We start from the raw sequence: 20288 nt of genomic DNA, 5'->3' as shown, positions 1-20288 counted from the left end.
ACAAACGCGTAGTAGGGACTGGATCCGACGCGACAGCCACTGATGGTTGTTGCTTATTATGAAAGAGTTCTACCAGAGCCCTGCACGCTGGGACCAGCTGCGCGGCTGTCATATCGCGGTGTGAGATATTATTAAAGAGTTTAATACCGACCGTGTCCCAAAAATCTCTAGTAAATACAGCTGAACGGTCAGCGTTGGGGAAGTTAAGTAGAGTCCATTCTAAAAGATCTTTTAGCTCTTGTTTCGGTAAATTATTGGACTCAGAGCGTAATAAATGTTTTAGTCGCTTATAGAGGTCTCTGTCGTGAATAGAGTAAGATTGTCCCATGATTAAAACTTGTGCACACTAACCTCAGTACCGGAGAAAACAGCGTATCCAATCCCAGCTTCTCGTGGGGGCTGGCCAGGCTCCCCTGCTGCGGCTCCAGACGCTGCTTGTCGGGTTCCTTCACCAAGCTCCGCTTCTAGCTGTTGCTTTGCAACACTGCAGCGAGCTCAGAACCCCTTTCCAGCACAGCACCAAGCGGTGCCAGGCACCTCGCTGTGCTCCAATCTCGGGGCTGAGTCTCCCAGAGCTCCAAAAGACACCGATCCTCAGCGTCTCTGGACTCAGGAACTCCCCTTGCAACTTTAAAGAGCTTCGGCCCAACTCGCTGCTAAGCAGCGTGGTCCTTGCTCACGGTACTGGGAAAGCAGGCACGATAGATAAGTGTTAGTTACCGTCCATGAGGGTCTCTTACAGCTGAAGAAAACGATCTGCTCCTGGCTGGCTCGCCAATCTGTAGGAGACGCTTTCTGGGGACGGTCAGAGACACGGCAAAGACCTCTATAATCGAGTTAAGTGTTAGAAGTTTATTTCAGGGCGTGGGGTAGAGAGGTAGAGAGACAGAAAAAAGAGCAAGCAAGAGTGAAAAGAGAGTGAAAAAGAGAAGAGAGCCCGGAAAAAAAAGAGGCCGAGCTCTTCTATACCACTACTTATATAACCTATACCTTTGAATATTCTATTCCTTAACTAACCAATCTTTCTAAGTATACTAATATAGTAACATTTGTGTACAACCTATAGAAATCGCTATTTTTGCATATTTTTAGTTATCTCAGGGTCCTTCAGACCTTTCCTTATAAGGCTGGGATGAGGGGTCTCAGCTTGGTTTTATTGCAGGAAAGAATGTGTTCTGGCATACCAGCCCGCTTGGTTTCTTTGAATTATTCAAACCGTGCTATCATTTGTATTTCTTCCTTAGCCTTTCTGGCTACAAAGTCACATTTATAATTTCTTTCTAATTCTACCTTCCCAACACTTTTCTGATTGTGGTCCAGGCCAGTTTTTGTTTTGGTTGGTTGCTTTCTGCGTCTTAGCTGAGGGCAGTTCAGACCTTCCTATTCCTTAAAGCTCTTTCTTCCCTATTGCAGAGCAAATGTTTGCAGTGGTACATGTCACACTGTTTCAGAAGGGCCACATCCAAATTTCAGCTGCTTCTGCTCACTCCCACATCAGTGTTGCTTAACTAAAGTGGAGTAGTTAGTGACAATAAAATGCTGACAAAACAAGTGAGTGTGAGGATCATAGCCTGGTCTTTTGATCTGAAGTTAGATAAACAGAACTTAGCAGCACTTTCCCAATGGTTTAGCTAAGGTACCTTTTCTCTGACAGGCTTCCAGTTTGTTGTGTAGGAGGTAAAGCAGTGTTGTTACAGTACCATTTGTTTATTCTTCCTTAAAATTAAAAATAGATATGGGTAAGGAAGAAGAAATAACTAAATTGCTGAAGACTGTTAATTCTATTATACGTATTCTCTGGAGAAGTCCTAAGAGGGAAATGAAGAGGTATTTTAAAAATTTTATTCGATAATTATTTTATAATCTTGCATAGATACAGTCCAAAGCAAGAGGGTTTGGTTTTCCTTTGTTTTGGTTTTTGGATTCCCCCCTGGATTTGTTTGAGAATTATAATCCTCTTTAAATAAATATCCTGACTTCTCCAGGGTGCAAGCACATTTGTTTTTATGGCATGTAACCAGTACCACAGTGTCACAGACTCCATCCGGCTCCAAAGAACCTCTGAGGAGAATGTGTAACTTTGAAAACTGCTGTAAAGAAAACATCCAGATCCTTTCCTTCCTTCAGCATGTTAACTTTCTTTGTGGGATTCTGTCAGATCAGCTTTGTACTGATAATTTGTGATGCTGGTCAAACACAGAATGCATCAAAGAAGTTTACTTTATTCTTGTATACTGTGCAGTGGTTAAGTAAACAGTGTGATTAGGTTAGGCAGCTTCTCATTTTAGCAAACAAAACTGTTACAGCTCAGGGAGACGATTTTCATAAAACTTAGCAAAGCAGCCTGTGTCATAACCCTCTTCTTGCTTGCCTATGCAAATATACTTGCAAGAAATCTTAGGGAATTTATTCAGCATCAGTGTGACTGGATTAACAGATTACAGATGTGAATTAAATGACATTGTAGCAAGGTAGTAAATGCTGCTCATCCTATGAAGAAAATATATCTTTATTGTTCAGTGTTAGTAGTCTGTGATTTTTCAGGGGATTAACTGCATATGATTTTTTTTTTTTTCAGAGTCATTGTCACATAAATACGTAAAGGATTTTGGCTTGGAACTTTTAATGCTGTATAGAATTTGCTGTGTATTTGGCAGGCATTGGGTAGAATCTTCCATAATTTATTTGACTTAGCATGAGAAATCCAAAATTGTAGAACACGGTGTTTGAATTTAATTTAAACACTGTTGTAGTTCTTTTGAATTGTAAAAAAACCCTGTTTATTTCTTCAAATTCTACCTAGATAGTTTATAACTCACACCATATTTTACTTTTTTCCTGTGACAGAGTTAAGGTTTTCTTAGTAAACTCTTACAAAAGCTAAATTTAAAAAGTTTTCTAAAACTGTAAATTTACTTTTTGTATTACAAGACAAGCATAACCCACCTTTTTTTTCTTTTATCCCCAAGCAGTACAGTATTATGTTGCAATTGGAAAGTTTTATACTAGGTTCTTGCATCTTGCTCCAAATATTTACCATGGTGTAATTCGATCCTATGGTTGTAGTGATCCTGTAAATCTAGGTGTCTGAAAAGATCACTTTTATTAAAGGAATCTGCTTCCTGAACTCATAGCTGGTTTTTGAGCAGTTTAGGAAAGTCTCATCTTAATGAGTCAGCCTTAGATTAATTTCCTGTATTTGCAAACACAATGGAGGGATCTTAATTTCTTCCATTTTGTCATCTGTAATAACTGATTTTCTCAGACATTCTTATATAAAACTAAAATTGGTTTAGGGAATGATGCAGCAAAGCCCATGTATTTTAAAGTAGTTCTGGTATTATCTGGAGGATAATGATGGTGATAATTAACATTATTAATTAATTAATAATGATTATTAATGATGAACATTAATAATATTGTAGTCCAGAATTTTAGAACTTGTTAGGGGTTTTTGTTGCACTGTTTAAAAGCTAATAATAGCTAACTTCTTTCTGAGAATGCAATGTACTAAAAAACAATATTTCTAGTTATTTTAAGACACTTTTATGCATCACTAGTTTGCTATTTGGTTTCTATTTATAGTGACTGATTTTTAACTTTGTCCTTTATAATTGCCATTGTTGTGGTATTTATGATGCCTTTGTGTGAAGCCAGTGATTTCTTCCATAAATAAGGCCGGGGCCACAGAAGCAACTTGCAGAAGTGTTTGCAAAAAGCAAGGGGAAGATGGTTTATAACTAAATCACACAGATGTGTGACAAAATGGGACAGTGTAATTAAATCTAGGTTTATTTTTTTCCCTCCTTTGCAACATTCTGGCATCCTTAAAAGTCGCAGAAACTTTTTTTGTTTAATAATGAAATGGAAGAGGTATCACAAACAGTTATTTTACAGCTGAATTTTTTTTGCATTTGAAAATACTGGCAATGTCCTAGAGCTTCAGTATTGCTTCCCCTAACAGTTCACCACTCCAGCTTTGGAATCCCTCTCCCTTTCTCTTGTGGTATACAGAATCAGCAATCTGTTAGGTGATGTGCTGTCACTCAGCTGTCTAGGTTGGTCCTTTTGCAAACCACTTTTTTTGCTGTATTTGAGCTTTCAGAGATGTGTGCTGATGAACTGGGTGTATATATTGGTAGTACATACAGCTTACTCTATTAAATGGCTCTTTCAGAGGCACAGGCTTGCATTGGACCTAATCCTGGGAACAGAGTAATGTTTCATTAATTTGAATGCACTTCAGATTTATCCCTAGCTGATTGACACAAGCAGTTTTTCTAGGATTGAATATCCAAACGGATATATGTTCTGTGTTGATACTGAGGTGAAATGTGGTTGGTAAAGCTAAATGCAGAAGTCCCTTTGGGACATATTTTGTCTACCTCAGTGCTGTGCAGCACATTAGTGCAGTGTGACTGACCAGTCAGACCATTTGTTTGTCTCAGTTTTCATCTACAGCTCTCCAACATGTTTCATTCTCTGCCAAAATAGAGAAAGTACATTGCTTTTTACTTCCTTAAGTCGTTTCCTTTTCTGGTTAACATCATCTTCCCTTGTGCTTTGCTTTGTTTTCTTACAAATTTGTTTCCTTTTCCATCCATTTTTTTTTCCCTACTGAGATTCTGGAATATTTTATAACTACACAGCACTTTAATATGCAATAGAGAAGGGTCTTAACTATTGTTGTAGCCTTTTGCATGCCATTTGATTTTTTAACTTTAGTTTGGATTTATCTGTTTAATGCAATATTTAATAATTTGGCTTTTGTTTTGGGGTGCAGTTTGTGTTTGCAGACTCTGGAGTACGTTGATTGCCGTTGCCAACTAAATAATGAGCATCCTGTAATGCTGAAATGACATTTTCTCACATTTTCTGGGGTTTTTTTTCTCTTTTTTTCCCCTTCCCTTCTTTTTAGACCCAGTACAAAATGTGGTCCAGATCTTGGAGAAGCAGTACTTGGAGGAGAAGCGGAGTGCTCTGGAGGAGCAGCGGGTGATGTACGAGCGCGAGTTGGAGCTGCTGCGGCAGCAGCTCTCCCCAGAAAGGCAGCACCAGCATGGCAGCGACAGGCTCTCCTACACTGCTCAGGCTGCACAGCAGAAAGTGAATCTCTGGACAGAGGAGAGGTGAGAATACTGGAGTTAAAAGAAGCAAATTAGTAAGAACTACAGAGGGTGAAAGATGGGGCTTGAACCTTGCATCCAAAATCAGTAAACGCTTTTTGTGGAGCTGATGTGCAGAACAAGATCTTCACTTCCACCAAAGTATTAGCATTTTTTTAGGGCTGAGTTCTGACGTTTAATGAGTGCAAGATTTAACCCACAAAAGACATAAAAATTTAACTTACTTTGAGTGGTATTATAGGTCAGTTTTCTGTAGGTTTTTTTGTGTTTTTCTTGTTTTATTTTAAACTTGAAAACAGCTTATAAAATGTTTGATTTAGAAATTACTGGTTTAGTTCATGAAAGGAAGGAAAGAATAGCGCAGCTGGGTAAATGCTCTGGTTGGGCTGCTTAGGAAGTTAAAGGCTTGCCATGAGGTGAATCAGCATGTTTGCAAAGGAATAGCAAGCACCTGAATGCAGCCCTGGTGAAAGACCATCATGATGTTTGTGGGGACAGTTAAAATGCAGTCTAGGAAGATGTGAGCAGAATGTTTGCATTTTGACAATGCAAGAAGCTTGCTCTTGGTGTCATTGAGGAGAGAAGGATGCCAGCTCCATGGAGGGAAGTTCAAGGGGCAGCAAACAAGATGATTTAAGTTTTCTGAATACCAGTGAGTATTCTGTCATGAGGCTAATTCAGCAGGAAGAATGCCTAGATATTCTAACAGGTTTCTTGTAAATTTATTTAATCCGTTTCTTTTAAAACATGAGCTTCCTTATTCACTCAGTGTTTTTTTTCTATATGTAGTGAGTTTGAGTGCTTTTGAGTGCTGTAATTATTTTTGCTTTGTTTTTCATCCTTAAGAAACAAAATCCATTTACAAGACGGCTGTAAACCAAGATAGTCAAGATTGTTTTGCAGCTTTCAATTGAGAGTGTTAGAAATAGAACAGAACAGATCTTGGTTTAGTTTTTGTGCAAGATTTTATTTTGTAATTTCTGCCCAGTTTAGCCTGGGAAAAATGCTAAACAAATAGCTAACTGTTGAGCAGCGATGACTAGAATGTTTTTCATGGCAAGTGTAGGGAGTAGTTCTATGATTCAACATTAATTAAAATAATTGTTTGCCCCTGTAAAAGCTAAAAACAGAATCATTGGGAACTGAATGTAAAATGTCACAGAGTCATGGTTGGGATTTGCAGACTCTTTTAAAGCTGCATATGGAGTGCAGAAATGTTCACAGAGTGAGAAATGTGTTAGTTGGAGGCCTTTCTATTCAGAGCTGCTTTGAGCACAGCAAGGCCATCAAGAAATCATTGATAACTTCAGTATCTCTTGTACTGCTGTAGCAGAGAACTGGGCTTACTGGCAGGGGAGGCAGTACCACTAAAAAGATGCAGCTGAAGGGAAAAGGAAGTAGCAAAATGCTTGCCTGTCTTTGAGAGCTGAGAATAGAAAATGGTAATTGATTAGCTTAAAATTAACCACCATAACCATGTAATCACAAAGAAGAGAATCTGGAGTGATATCAAGGCTAAGTGTTCTGTCAGCTTTTACTTCTCAGTAGTTTTTAGATGTTTCTGAGAAGGAACTGTGCTTTGAAAAAGAAGTTTTGCTTCTGAGTTTCATGGGTGAATGCATTACTCTGTGTAACTGTTGAGCTGCATGAAGACTGTACTTCGCTGCATTGTAAAAAAGAGGAGAATGGATTCTCTTTGGAGCGATCCATGAGGAGTCTGATAATGTTTTGATGGCATTGCCATTGAATAATCAGTTTTTTGGAAGAGCTTATCAGTTCCCTGTCCTCCAGAAGATCCTCTTAGGTATAGTTTTTATTTTTATTTTTAGTTCTAGAAGAGGTTTTGGCTGCTGAAAAAAAGGAGGAGGAAATGAATTGTCTTAAATAAGAAACCAGCAAAAAACCCTTTGAGTGGTTTCTGCTGTAAAAGCATGGCAACATGTTGCTGAGAGGATGTTTACCAGCCAACTGGCCAGAGGGCAAGAAATCCTGGGGAGAATGGGAAGACTGGATGTGCAAAATGTGCAAAAGTTCCAAGAGTTTGGATTGCAGGGGATTTGACCGGTGTAGTTTTAGCTTGTCTATCTGTTGCTGTGGCAAATGAAGCTGAGCTCTACTGGATCAGCCAGCAAAATTAATTTGATAGGTATCAAATGTGGGCATGTGGCTATTATATCTGTCAGATCAGCTGGAACACATTGCACAGAGGTTATTCCCACTTTCTGCTGACTGTGGAAGGACAGATGATACCTGGCCTGGTGTTAAATCCTGTTGGCATGAAGTTAACCCATTGTAACTTTGAACAAATTTTATTTGTTGGGGTGGTGGTATACTGGACCAGGGGTTTAGTCCAGCATATTCTCTATCTGGCATTGGGAGTCCCAGAGACTTGAAATGACCACAAGTGAGTGTCACTTGTTTCTTCTTGCCTGGCTTTGTTTCAGAGTTTCATGTTCAATGAGTATTTGCCCCAGTTAATACCCTAGTGGAGCTTATTGTATGTTTAATGTAGTAAGAACTAAGAAATCCTATCTGAAGCTTTTATTTATTTATTTATTTTTCCTTCTGGAAGGGTTCTGGCACAGCTTGGTTTTGTGGGGTTTTTTTGAGTGGCACAGCTCTAGTTCCAAAATGGGACAGTGTAATTAAATATAGGTTGATTTTTCCTTTGCAGCAGACTGGCATCCTTAAAAGTTGCAGGAACTTTTTTTTTTTTAATCCAGAAAAACACAACTGTTTTAAGAACTGCCCATAATAATTGGTTGAGTTACTTGTAAGTTTGCCTTAGTCTTAAACCATTCCTTTCTCAAGAATCTAGCTAAGATTGGTATGGGAGACTCCCAAAAAGCTTTCCAGATGCTGGTGTCCCAGATCAGGGAAGTGACTGGCTGTAGCTGGATCCAATGGCTCTTACAGCACTTACATACAGATAAAAGCTGCCTTCAGTTTCCCAGGTTAGGCAGTTGTTTTACAGTGGCTGTAGGTGTAGTAGTGCATTCTCAGTATCAAATAATTTCTTGTGATTAATTTTTGACTGCCTTAGTTTGCTATGTGAATCCAGAATTATAGCTGTCTGTGGAATGTGCCACTTGCATGGGCTGGAATTACTTATTTAATTTTGATAGCCTGGATAACAGAAACAAGAGGCAGAGGGAAAGAAATTTTCCATCTAATGCTGGGAGGAGACATGGAGGAAGATACTAAAAATCCACTGAGGGTAGCAGCTATTTAAGCCCAAATAAAACCCACCATTGTTGCAAACCTAGGCTTGGTAGGGGAGAGAGACAAAGCCGCATGTTTTGTCATGTTGAAGGCACTAAAATTCAGGGCTGCTTGCTAAGACTGCTGGTTGTATACCACTTTGGTTGTGGTAAACCTGGGGGCTGTCAGAGTGCAGTTTGAATTAGCCATTCCTTGGGATTTTTTGGAAAAATTAACCACTCCAATAGAATTCTGTTGGTGACTGAGAGGCATGTTAGCAGCAGGCAGACTTTGCCTGTATTCATAGGAAGGCCCTCGTTCCTCCTATAGCTGTGTATAATTTAAGGTGTTCTGTAGAAATGAGAAGTGTGTGTGCTCAACGTGTACCATATTTCAGTAGGACTTTGCATAGAAAGGCTAAAAACATAATACAGGGGAGAGCTGGTGACTGAAATATCCAAGGTTTGATCTTGTGTCTCATCACCTTTATAAGACTCAGTAAGTGCTGCTGAGATTACAGAATGAACTTTGCTCAGAGGGATAATCATGATCATTTTAAAAGGTAATTTAAAGATGAGAATCCCGGGTGAGGGCATATCTTAGTACACAGGTGTATGTATAATATGTGTCATAGCAGGTTTGCCAGGTGTTGCATTAGAGTAGATTTGCTCAGACAGGCCTGAGAAACCTCTTTGGAATTTGTCCAGAAACTGAGTGCACAGGCTTTAATCTGTGCTCATTCATCTGTTACTTAAAAGACACCTTGGGTAAATAGGGTTTAAGTTTTTTTTTTGTAATATTTTTTAATGTGTATACTTGAGTAAGTGGGGAGATGTCTGTGGTCACTGCAAAGCCCTTGGAGTGATACAAAGCTGTGGGCTGCAGTGAATGCAGGTTCTAACATTATGGTCTGAGGAAGAGCAGGTTTTATCAAGATGAAGTCTCACATGTTGGGACTGGTAGATTCTATGGAACAAGACTCTAGATTAAAGACAAAGACAGCTGCAATTATTTCATTTCTTGAAAATTCAAAATGTCCTCAGGGCTTTAAACAAATTATCACTGTACCAGCTCCCATATTACTGTGACCTTTTATTTGGGCATCACTGTACTAGACATGCCTCAACAGTAATTTGTTTGTTTAATATGTGATCACTGCTTTCCCTCAATAAAATTGTCGGAGTGTTTTGTGTTCACTGACACAGTGCTACTCAGCATTTCCTCTTAAACTTGTTTCAGAAAAGTCTTTGTTAGCACCTCTGTTTGCAGCTTTCCAATAATAGAAATAGGTTTCTGTGTATTTTTCATGTTACCTACTGCACCACAGGGATGAATTGTTTCGACAGAGCTTGGCTAAACTACGAGAGCAAATAGTAAAGGCAAATACTCTGGTGAGAGAAGCAAACTTCTTAGCAGAAGAAATGAGTAAGCTAACAGATTATCAAGTAACACTTCAGATCCCTGCTGAAAACCTCAGTGCCAACAAAAAGGTAATGATAACAAAGAATGCTGGAAAATGTAGCTTTGTGGCTAAACCTTGTAGACATATATCATTCATCCAGCTTGAGCCAATAAAGTGTTACTTTTGTTAGATTGTGCATAGGCAAAATAGAAGTATTACCTGATTAATATGCTGAAAGTAAGTAAAAATGGCAACAGAGCATTAAGTATGGCTCTTGCTGTTTTCAAGTGTTTGATCACCATATATGCATGCAGATGATGAGCAGACATTTGTGTTCAGTTGCTGCAGAACCTGCATTTTAGTTATATCTGCAGAAATTAATGGGTTTTGTTACAGTTTCCTACAGTTTTGTGTCTTGAAGGGTTTTGCAGTGCTGCTGTAAATGTAATAGCAATTAGGATAATATGCTTGTCTTAAGGGCTTTGATTGAATTGTGTTAATGTTCCTGTGGGAATGGTCATTGTTCGAGAAGAATAAAGAGATCTGGATCCTCAGAGATGTGTATAGGCCATGCCCTGTCTCAGGACAGAAGCAGCATGACTGGCATGCAGAGAGAAGCTGCATGTTCTGTATTTTATTCCTTTCTAAGAATGCAATTTGAGTGAAGAGTTAAACTACTTACATATACCTTTCCTTCACTGATTGTTTTTTCTTCTGATTTAGAGGGGTGCAATAGTAAGCGAGCCTGCAATTCAAGTGAGAAGAAAAGGAAAAGGTACTCAAGTGTGGACTATTGAGAAACTAGAGAACAAATTGATTGACATGAGAGACCTCTATCAAGAATGGAAGGAGAAAATTCCTGAGGTAATCTATGTATTTTTGAAATGGATCACTGAGTTTGTTTTCTTTAAACCCCTTTTAATATGTTATAGAGAGCAAGTGCAATGAATTCGTATATGAAAGATTAGGGTGCTATGTTTTATTTTTAAGAACAAAAGCAAACAAAAACGCAGAACAAAACAGTATGACTAATATTAAATATTCAAAATGCCCATACATAATAAAACACAGGTATGTCTTATCTCACTTGTGTTCTCAGATGGTAAGTGTGCTGAGATCAGATATAATTGTGCTGAGGTAGTGACTCACAGTGCCACTAAAAGCACATGTTTACCTGGCATGAAAATGACCACCAGCTCTGAATGGAAGCAGCAAGCTGCATTAGAAATAAAATTATTAAATTGCAGTCAGTGTCAAAGCTAACAAGAATTCTCCTTAGATACACTCAAGGTGCAGAACATACTAGTGGGATAAAACTTGATTTTAAACTATGAAGTATTCTTTAATTTCATTTGTATATTCCCCAGCCTTAAAGCAGTGAAGAAATCAATTGAAGATATTAGTCTACATCAGTATTTCCATCATAACCAAGTGGTGTTTTGTAAGAATTTAAGTAGCACGTTAGCCTTGGCAGATAAGCCTGAGATTTGTCAAAAACTTGCTTGTTTACTGGAAAGAGATGTGATATTTGGTATTCCAGAAGACATCATCTAAGTATCCAGGTAGAAGTGCATAAGAAATATATCTTACTGTCTTGTGGCTGTTAGGAAGCACCTAAATTACTTGTATCAAGAATCATTCTTAAATATGTTTGAACAACTCTTGTGCCTTTGTTACATGCTTTGGACGGGACAATGGGAATCTCTAAAATCATAACACAGGGGAGGTCAAGCACTTCATCTGTTCCCATTGAAGACAACGATGATTTTGCTGCTGACTTTAGTAAGAACTGATAGCACATATTTGAATACATTATGTCTGCCTGAGCCAGGATCATTCTTTTCTATGTCGTCCATAATGCATGTGTTCTATGTGCTACATAGAAACATGTAGGTCAAATGCATGTGTTGAAGACAAAAGAGAAGAAGGGGAGGAACTAACAGATTCACTGAGAAGTGCATATTGTGCTAGGAATCTGCATGAATTCTTTGTGGCTGTAATGGGGAATGCTGCAGGTGTGATCTCAGCTCTATGGGAGTCATAAAAACACTTGTTGGTTTAAATAGGAGTCATCCTGCACCTTCCCTTTGCCCTTGTAGTGGTAGCCAGCAGCCAGACCAGCACAACCTGAGGATGGTTTGACCTCTCATTTAAGAATTATAAACAGAGCAGAAAAGGTGAAACATCTTGAAATCAGTGGCTACTGTGATTGCTCATGGTGAAGTCTGCTTTGCCTTGACATTGCTAAAATATGCAGGTCATGATATTATTATATCCCTTAGTAAAGAAAGGATTGTATAATGTCTCATCTCAAAGATTTCATGTCAAATTTGTAAAATGATTCTGGTCTCTTTCTGCCTGTGTAACAGGAAGGAACAAAAATGGGTAGTGAAGTCATTTTTGTGCCACAATCTTTTAATACTATGAGGTTATTTTATCTCCTGTTCCCACGCTGGTGGTTTTGTGACATCTCTTTCATTATCTCTAAAACAGATAAGGAAACTGATTGGCAAGAGGGGAGATCCTTTCTATGAAGCACAGGAGAACCACAACTTGATCGGCGTCGCCAATGTGTTTTTGGAGTGCCTTTTCTACGACGTGAAGCTGCAGTATGCCGTGCCCATCATCAGCCAGCAGGGCGAGGTAGGACTGGGCTGAGCACGCTGGGTGCTCCTGCAGGGCTCATTGAGCTCGGAGGATCCCTGTGTACCAGGGGTTTAGCAAGCAAATGGTGCCTGCTGTCCTGTTCCCCAGTGAATAAGTGTTTTTCAAGTGGCCATGTATGTCCTCTGTGTAATTGCCTTCAGGTTGCAGGGCGGCTGCATATTGAAGTCATGCGTGTCACTGGGTCTGTCCCAGAACGTGTGGTAGAAGGAGATGACTCATCTGAGAACTCCAGTGAGAGTGGGAGTCTGGAAGTCATGGATAACAACGGGGAAATTATTCACAGAGCGAAAAAGCTCTCCTGCAGGGTGAGTGAGAACACCTGGTGAAGTTTACGGTTTCAGGCCTCTGTAACTAAGTAGTCAGTCGGATGGAAAGTACTAAGCTGTGTAGACTATCGCTTGCTGATAAGTCTCTGAAAGGACTTCTCTTGTTCCAGCTCAGGGTAGGCCAGTCACTGGTTGCCAGTGGCTGATTTAATTTGTGTTAGTTTCTAGTAGATGTACATCTGCACCATAAATACTGGTGTTACAAAGACAATCCTTTACAGACACAGAAGGAGTAACAGTTTTTCTCTACATCTATCTCCTGTAGTCCGATCTTCTAATGTACTATCTATGGGTGGTGTATGGATTTAATTTCTTCTGTGGTAAACCATTTCATTCTCCACTTGAGTTTATCAGCTTCCTCAAACAAAACATGTACATGGGTGAAGTCCATACACCTATGTTTCTGTATATGCAAAATCAGATTTCCTAAATGGGAACATACTTACTGTCCTTTAAAATTTCTTCTAACTGTTGATCTTCAATTTTCAGTTGAAGAAGAAACAGTCATATTCATGACAACGTTTGTTTTGTCTCCTCAGGTAAAAATAAAAGAAGCAACTGGACTGCCACCTAATCTCTCCAACTTTGTCTTTTGTCAATACACATTTTGGGATCAATGTGAGTCAACAGTAGCAGCACCAGTGGTAGATCCAGATGTGCCTTCACCTCAGAGCAAAGATGCTCATTTTACAGTGACCTTCTCTCACTGTAAGGTAAGTATTTTTATTATGAAATAGTGTTCCCAGTAAGATCATATATCTGAGAGAAACTGTTTAGAGTCTGAGCCTTGTTTTGCTGGGGGAATAAGGAAGGAGTCAAGTCATACAACTAATGACTTATAACTCTGCTTAAGAATGCCATAATGTTTCACTTTGTCACTTCTTCAAAATGTAGCAAAAGGAAAAGATCTTTTAAATTCAGATGTTATCTTTAATATGTGGAGAAAGCTAACATTTATATAATGACAGCTGATTATCTCCTTGTTTGGTAAGCTTAGTAGCCTAAAAGAGATCTCTGGAGCTGTGACATCACTTTTATGGAAATTTTCAAAGTATGAAATGTGGTATGCAAGAGCATGAATTGCTGAGATGATGAGGTTTTACAACTTTCCTGTTCAGAGTTGAGCTTTCTGATGCAAACTGTATGGTTTTATCAGGCAGGAAGTTGGTTGTTTGGTGTGTCCTTACAAGCAAATTGAGGAGATACAATTTTTTTAATATGGTTGAATGTGATTTGTTTTTCTTATTGCCAGGACTATGTGGTCAATGTCACAGAGGAGTTTTTGGAGTTCATTTCAGAAGGAGCTCTTGCTATTGAGGTGTGGGGTCACAGATGTACTGGCAATGGCAGCTCTCTTTGGGAGGTTGATTCTCTTCATGCAAAAACTAGGACACTGAGAGACAGGTACAAATAAATTACCAATTAATCCTTCCATCAACTTTCTAAAAGTATTTAGTACCTGTGGTGCATAAAATATTTTGAGGCAACCGTGAGTTTTTATGGGGATGTCTTTTTAGATGGAATGAAGTAACTCGAAGAATAGAAATGTGGATTTCCATACAAGAATTGAATGAGATGGGTGAATACACTGCAGTTGAACTCCATCAGGCAAAAGATGTAAACACAGGTGGAATTTTCCAGCTTAGGCAGGTATGTATTTTCTCCTTGACATCTTATTCATGCTTAAATTGATTTTTTAATTTTATTCTTAGCTTCTCTCTCCCTCTCAATTTCCTGCTTAGGGTCATTCTCGCAGAGTTCAGGTGACAGTGAAACCTGTGCAGCATTCAGGAACGTTGCCTCTCATGGTAGAAGCTATTCTTTCAGTCTCTGTAGGTGGGGTGACTGCCAGATCAACCAAGCTGCAAAGGGGCTTGGACAGCTACCAGGTAAGGCAGCTAATTTTTCAGTTTGGTGTGGTTCTGTTGTTCTAGACCCAGCCCAACATAATTCCAAAAGGGACCTTAGCACACTGGTACAATTTACAGTTTTACATGTGCTTGAGGTTAATACATGTAACGTGAGCCTGTGGTGCTAAACCTGTGTATTTTATTGCTTATAACTGAAAGTATGACTGATAAAGTACTGGGTGTGATAGAACAGAAGGAATATGGAAATGGTTTCTATCTTTGTGTGTAGAGTTAATTAATACTAGATTCCTAGTGCTGTTAGTTTCCTTCCCTTCCAGGGATGGTGAAAGTTGAGGAGGGGAGAAGCAAAAAAAAAAGAAAAAGAAAAAAGAAAAAAAAAAGAAATTTAATAGAGAAAATGTAGTGAAATACTGTTGAGCTTTTCAAAAAACACCAAGTAGTTCTTATCAAAGAATCAAAACCAATCATCACTGAATGTGAGGGGGCTATTCCACATAGCCAGAGAAGTCCTTAAGAAGCATAAATTATTTCAGCTGACACTGAACAAATTTATATTGGAAATGAAGCATGATTTTGACAGTGATGGCAAAGAACAAGTGGAATGGGCCATCCAGGGAAGCAAGATGCCTTTTGTCAGAAGGTTTGCATACAGTTCCACAAATAATTCTAACCTTGGATACAGATGAAACTAGAGTTTGAGATTAGTGATCTGCTTGCTTAGTCATTTTTCTGGCACTGGATTCTGTGAGGTTTTTAATTTTTATTTTTTTTTAAATAAACATATTCACTAATCCTCAAATCATGGCTGACCTGCTACAGTCTAATGAAAAAAAATCTTCCTACTAATTATTTGAATATTGTGATTTTAACATTTACAAGTTTGTGGCAGAAATGTTGGTATTCATGTTTTGGGTTATTTCTGTGTATTTCTGTTGAGTGAAATGCGTGGGTTTTTGTGTTTTACAAAATGTATTTTCTCGTACCAGAAGGAGGAGGATGATGGTGGTGATATGGATAGTTACCAGGTATTGCTGCTGTTGCTGTCAATCCTGCGGCATGGGGCACAGCTAATGCTAATGGCCAGCAGCTCTCAAATGAACAAGCAAAAGCGGCTTTGAAATACACACATGCTGTGCATTTTAGAGGCTACCTGGGCTATAAACCACTGCTATTTCAATTTACCTTATGACTTTATACTCTTACAGTGTCCTCTCTTCTCTAGTACTCTGCAGTCAGCTCTCCTAACTGGCTACATGAATTTCTATGGGAATAAAAGCTTTGAAACTTTAATTTAGAATGAAAACAATTTCCAATGAATATTACAGGGAAAAGAACCAGCAGCTGCAGGCATCTTTTCCAGGCAAATTATGCAGCATAGGATATTTTGTTTGTTTTCTAAAGAAAATATCATAACCTTTTATGTTGTGCAGTTTTCTGAAATCCTTGAGTGAGAGAGAGTGGAGGATGTGAATGGGGGGGTAGATACAGAAGCTTCAATGAAGCAATTTTCTTTTATCTGCACAAAACCCAACCTTGACCCTGATTTTCTGTGAGATAAGTCACAATTTAGGCAGTGTAGCAGAAGACTCATTTCAAAAGGTGGGAAAGAGCAGAAGAGGAAATCCCCCCCAAAGTAAAATAAATTTCAGATTTCTACATAGAAGACTTTTCTAATAGGCAGTCCTACAGAAGTAAAACCAGTTAGGTGAGAATGCTGACATCCCTTAAGATGATATGTTAAGTTTCCTAGCAATCTCAAAAATATAATTTAAGGTACTAACTTCCTATGGGCTGTTTATGCGCTTTCTGACATATCACAGAGAAGAACCAACCAGATTTTCTGTGATACCACAAAGCATGATTGCATGATGGGTTTTGTTTGCATGAGAAATCTTTTAATTGCGCGGATAGCAGCTGCTAGCAATGGAATTTTGTGCAGGTTTGAGGGTGTGCTGACCTGTCTAATCTTCAGGAGAACTTATGATCAACTGATGATACTGGGTTTTCCTCTTCCATACTCTATCAAAAATTTGATTGCCACTTCTGTGAGTAATTAACCCATGGTGTGTAATCTGTTCAGCAGCAGAGACAGTCACATTTTCTTTTCTCCTGTTGAAGTCTGAGACTTGAAAGCAAATAAACTTCCCTTCATGGGTGATGAGGTGCTTAATCAGTATGCATGTCATTCAGGGGAAAAAAAGTTTTCTGCATCATGCAAGCCTTTTAATATAAATTCTGATTAAATTACCACAAAATTCACTGCTCTTTATTTTTACCCACATAGTCCAGTGACTTTTTTCTCTATTTCCATATTAGGAAGAAGATTTGAACTGTGTACGAGAAAGGTGGTCTGATGCATTAATAAAACGCAGAGAGTACTTAGATGAGCAGATCCAAAAGATCAGCAACAAACAAGGTTTGCAGTTCGAAGTTTCAATCCTAAGTACTTTATGCCCTATACCACAAAAAGTGTGTCTCATTTGTAATCCTAATCTCTTCCACTGTAGAAAAATCTGAGGATGATATAGAACGAGAAGCCCGGCTGGTGGAGCAGTGGGTAGGGCTGACAGAAGAGAGGAATGCAGTGTTTGTTCCAGCACCAGGCAGTGGAATTCCCGGTGCCCCCGCAAATTGGTATGTTCAGAAAAGCCACTGGAGTTGCCATCTTTTTGTACATAAACTGTGCATGCTGCAAGGTACAAATCTAAGGATGTTTTGGAGCTTCCTGTGTTCTCCTGTGATACTACAAACTGCATTCAGCTGACAGAAAGTTTTAGGAGGTCAGGTGCTGCTCTGAATGTAAGAAAGATTTGCTTAACTAAGATATTACATAACAAAGCTTTGAAATAGTTTTCAAGGTTTGAAAATCACCTTTGAATATAATACAGTATTTTACAACTCTATATAATTGAGAAAATGATCCAGTCATTTGATTCCTTTCAGAAAGGGAGCAGTTGAAAGATGAATGGTAGAATACATGATAATGTCATCAATAAAGGGTGGAGAGAGGATAAACTCTTTCAAAGACTTCAAAGGATGTGTTCTCTGTTTCATCCAAATTTGTAATATATTTCTCTAGTTTCATTTAAATTTGTGTTTTAACTAACATCTTTGAAGCTGACATGCAAAAATGGGGAAAGCAACATATTAGGTTTGGGAAAGTATGGACAAGAAACACTCCTCTAATCAAGTGTACACTAATGTCTCCAATAGTATTTGGGCAATAATATAGCAGTACTCTTTTATCTCAATTTTTCCCCTTATCCATCTGAGGTGTGCTGTGGACATGTAGCTAAAAGCATGTTTATGGATATAAAGAGTGCCAGTACTTACATATCTAGTTGTTTGGAGGGTTGCTGATCTTCATACATGAGATGACTACAACCAGTTAACTTCATAAGGAACAGAACAGGATGTTTAAAACTCTGGTCCTCACAGCAACTGCCACATGCTGTGTGGTGTGAATTGAGTTTTGGCAAAGCTCTAGATTTAGCTCTGTGTGTAAATGAACAAAATGCTGTCTGTGCCACACAGGCGTTCAGAGTAGCCATCAAAATGTTGACAGCTTTAGCCATTGGTTACAGTTAATGAATATTGCATGGAGATCTGTTTGCCCACATTAGCTTAGGGTCTGAGTTTGCCTTCTTTGTTACTAGCAGTTTGTTTTGTTTCAGGATTCCACCTGCAGGAATGGAAACACATATACCTGTCCTCTTCCTTGATCTGAATGGTATGTTGTAAAAGCAGATTAAGAAACTTGTGGAGGGAGAAATGGGGGATTAATTTGGGTGAATAAATGGTTAAATGGAAGAATGAACCTGAAAGGTGTAAGAAATCAAACAAGTCCTGGCAATGACACTGTCTGATATGGCTTGTAAAGTGCTTTTTCTTCTGGTTGCATATGTTGGCATAATTAAGAACAATTATTTTAGCATAAAGATAAAAGTCAGGGAACACAGGAGTACAGTGATATGCTGTACAACAGAAAATAGTGTAAGAAAGCAAGCTTAGTTTGAATTAAACAGCAGCTGAGGAAATCCTTTAAGTGTTTTGATGTACAAATGCACATGTTATTAGAGCATTAATGGAGAATCTCCCAATGCTTTCAGAGCTCCTTCCACTGATCTGTTGAGTCTTAAACAGCTCATTTAAAGAATGAGCTTTTTAAAGAGAATCTAAGTGTTCTACCTTTGAAGGTATTTAGTTCTAATATATATATATATATCAGGATGTTTAAAACTCTGGTCCTCATAGCAACTGCCATATGCAATATGAGAAGAATATTGATATATATTCTTGTAAGTAACAAGAGACTAGAGGTAGCTCCACATTGTTTAGGAATCAAGTCTAATTACAAACCTAAACATAAAGCAGAGGAGGATCCACAGGCCATATCACATCCAGCACTGAAGAGGGCTACTGCACATATTTATATAGGCAATGCATCAATAACTGCTTTAGCAGATGCTTTTGGAAAATGAAATACCCTCTTCCTTCATCTATGCTCACAAGGAATGTTTTTATTTGGTTGTTTTTTTACTGTCAGTAGAGATGAGCGGACAGTAGATCAAATAGGATATTTAAACAGGTTGATTGTGGCATTACACACCATTTGTTTGTTTGTTTAGCTAAAAGCCTAATGTAGCTAGAACTGCTATTTTCAATTTCTTTTGTATGCTGAAATCATCTTCAAAATGCTGCATAGTAATAAGATTAAGTAGGATTAAATATATTATGAAATATGTGTAGACCTCTATTACAGCTTTGTATTACAACTTTGCCTCTATATATTCATATCCCTTGGTATAAAACTATTTCATTCTTTGCACATTTGTTTCATTAGCTGATGACCTCAGTGCCAATGAACAACTTATAGGTCCCCATGCATCAGGAGTTAACTCAATACTACCAAAGGAGCATGGGAGCCCATTCTTTTATCTGCCGATCATAAAACACAGTGATGATGAGGTAAATTGTTAGCAAGCCTCCTTCTAGACAGCTGAAGCTTGTTAATGCTTTCTTCTTATGTTTTATTTCCTACTTCTGTGTATTTAATCGTTGTTATTATTATTATTATTATTATTATTATTATTATTATTATTATTATTATTATTACCTTTTTGTCTTAGAAGTACCATCTGTATCTAGGGCTGCCTTGATTTTCTGGCCTATTTATATAGAATTTAAGAGGCTATGACTTGTTAGCTCTTCTGCCTTAATTCAGAGATGACAAGTCTTAGCTCTTTGCAAAAGAACAGTTCAACTGCCTGACTCAAAATCCCTTTTCCTGCTTTCCTCACCCCTCCATAATTTCTCTTGCAAATTCTTAATTCTTTAGAAAAAATAACTTGGTTTATTGTGCACACTCTGCAAAGCTTAATACTTAAATAAATTTTTAATTTATTACTTAAATAAACTTTTTTAATTTGTGGCACAAAATTATTGTTTTTTAAATACGTGGTTTGGGAATTGTTGGAAATTAATGGTTCTGAATCCATTTAGGTATTTCTTAACTGATTCCTTATATGTTCTGTTCCTACTTAGACTATTGTTTGAGATCATTTCCAGAACAAATGAGACAGGAAAGGTTGGGGAGAAGGCAGAGGAAAGGAAAAAACCCCATTCTGCAGAATGGATGCAGGGTTTTTATGTGGGGGCTGTTATAGCCTAATCCAATATAGATGAAAGATTTTAC

General features: G+C 38.3%; 1 protein-coding gene across 6 annotated transcripts in view; it reads left to right on the top strand.

Annotated features, from left to right (window-relative positions):
* Positions 1-20288, top strand: part of KIF13A (kinesin family member 13A) — a 107913-nt gene that overhangs the window by 73620 nt on the left and 14005 nt on the right. For 3 of the 6 annotated variants that reach the window (XM_023919658.2, XM_023919656.2, XM_023919660.2), the window contains exons 17-30: positions 4919-5129; positions 9655-9817; positions 10453-10593; positions 12223-12372; positions 12537-12701; positions 13262-13435; positions 13975-14126; positions 14240-14372; positions 14465-14611; positions 15580-15618; positions 16910-17009; positions 17101-17227; positions 18268-18323; positions 19437-19561. In XM_023919658.2, coding sequence (XP_023775426.2) covers positions 4919-5129; positions 9655-9817; positions 10453-10593; positions 12223-12372; positions 12537-12701; positions 13262-13435; positions 13975-14126; positions 14240-14372; positions 14465-14611; positions 15580-15618; positions 16910-17009; positions 17101-17227; positions 18268-18323; positions 19437-19561 — 1883 coding nt within the window. The remainder of the gene's footprint in view (positions 1-4918; positions 5130-9654; positions 9818-10452; positions 10594-12222; positions 12373-12536; positions 12702-13261; positions 13436-13974; positions 14127-14239; positions 14373-14464; positions 14612-15579; positions 15619-16909; positions 17010-17100; positions 17228-18267; positions 18324-19436; positions 19562-20288) is intronic. The other 3 variants (XM_086842309.1, XM_023919659.2, XM_023919657.2) reach the window with 2 other exon arrangements.

Source organism: Cyanistes caeruleus, chromosome 1 (genome assembly GCF_971803275.1).
Source record: "Cyanistes caeruleus chromosome 1, bCyaCae1.hap1.1, whole genome shotgun sequence".
NCBI classification, from domain to species: Eukaryota; Metazoa; Chordata; class Aves; order Passeriformes; family Paridae; genus Cyanistes; species Cyanistes caeruleus.
This window is presented reverse-complemented; position numbering and strand designations above follow the sequence as displayed.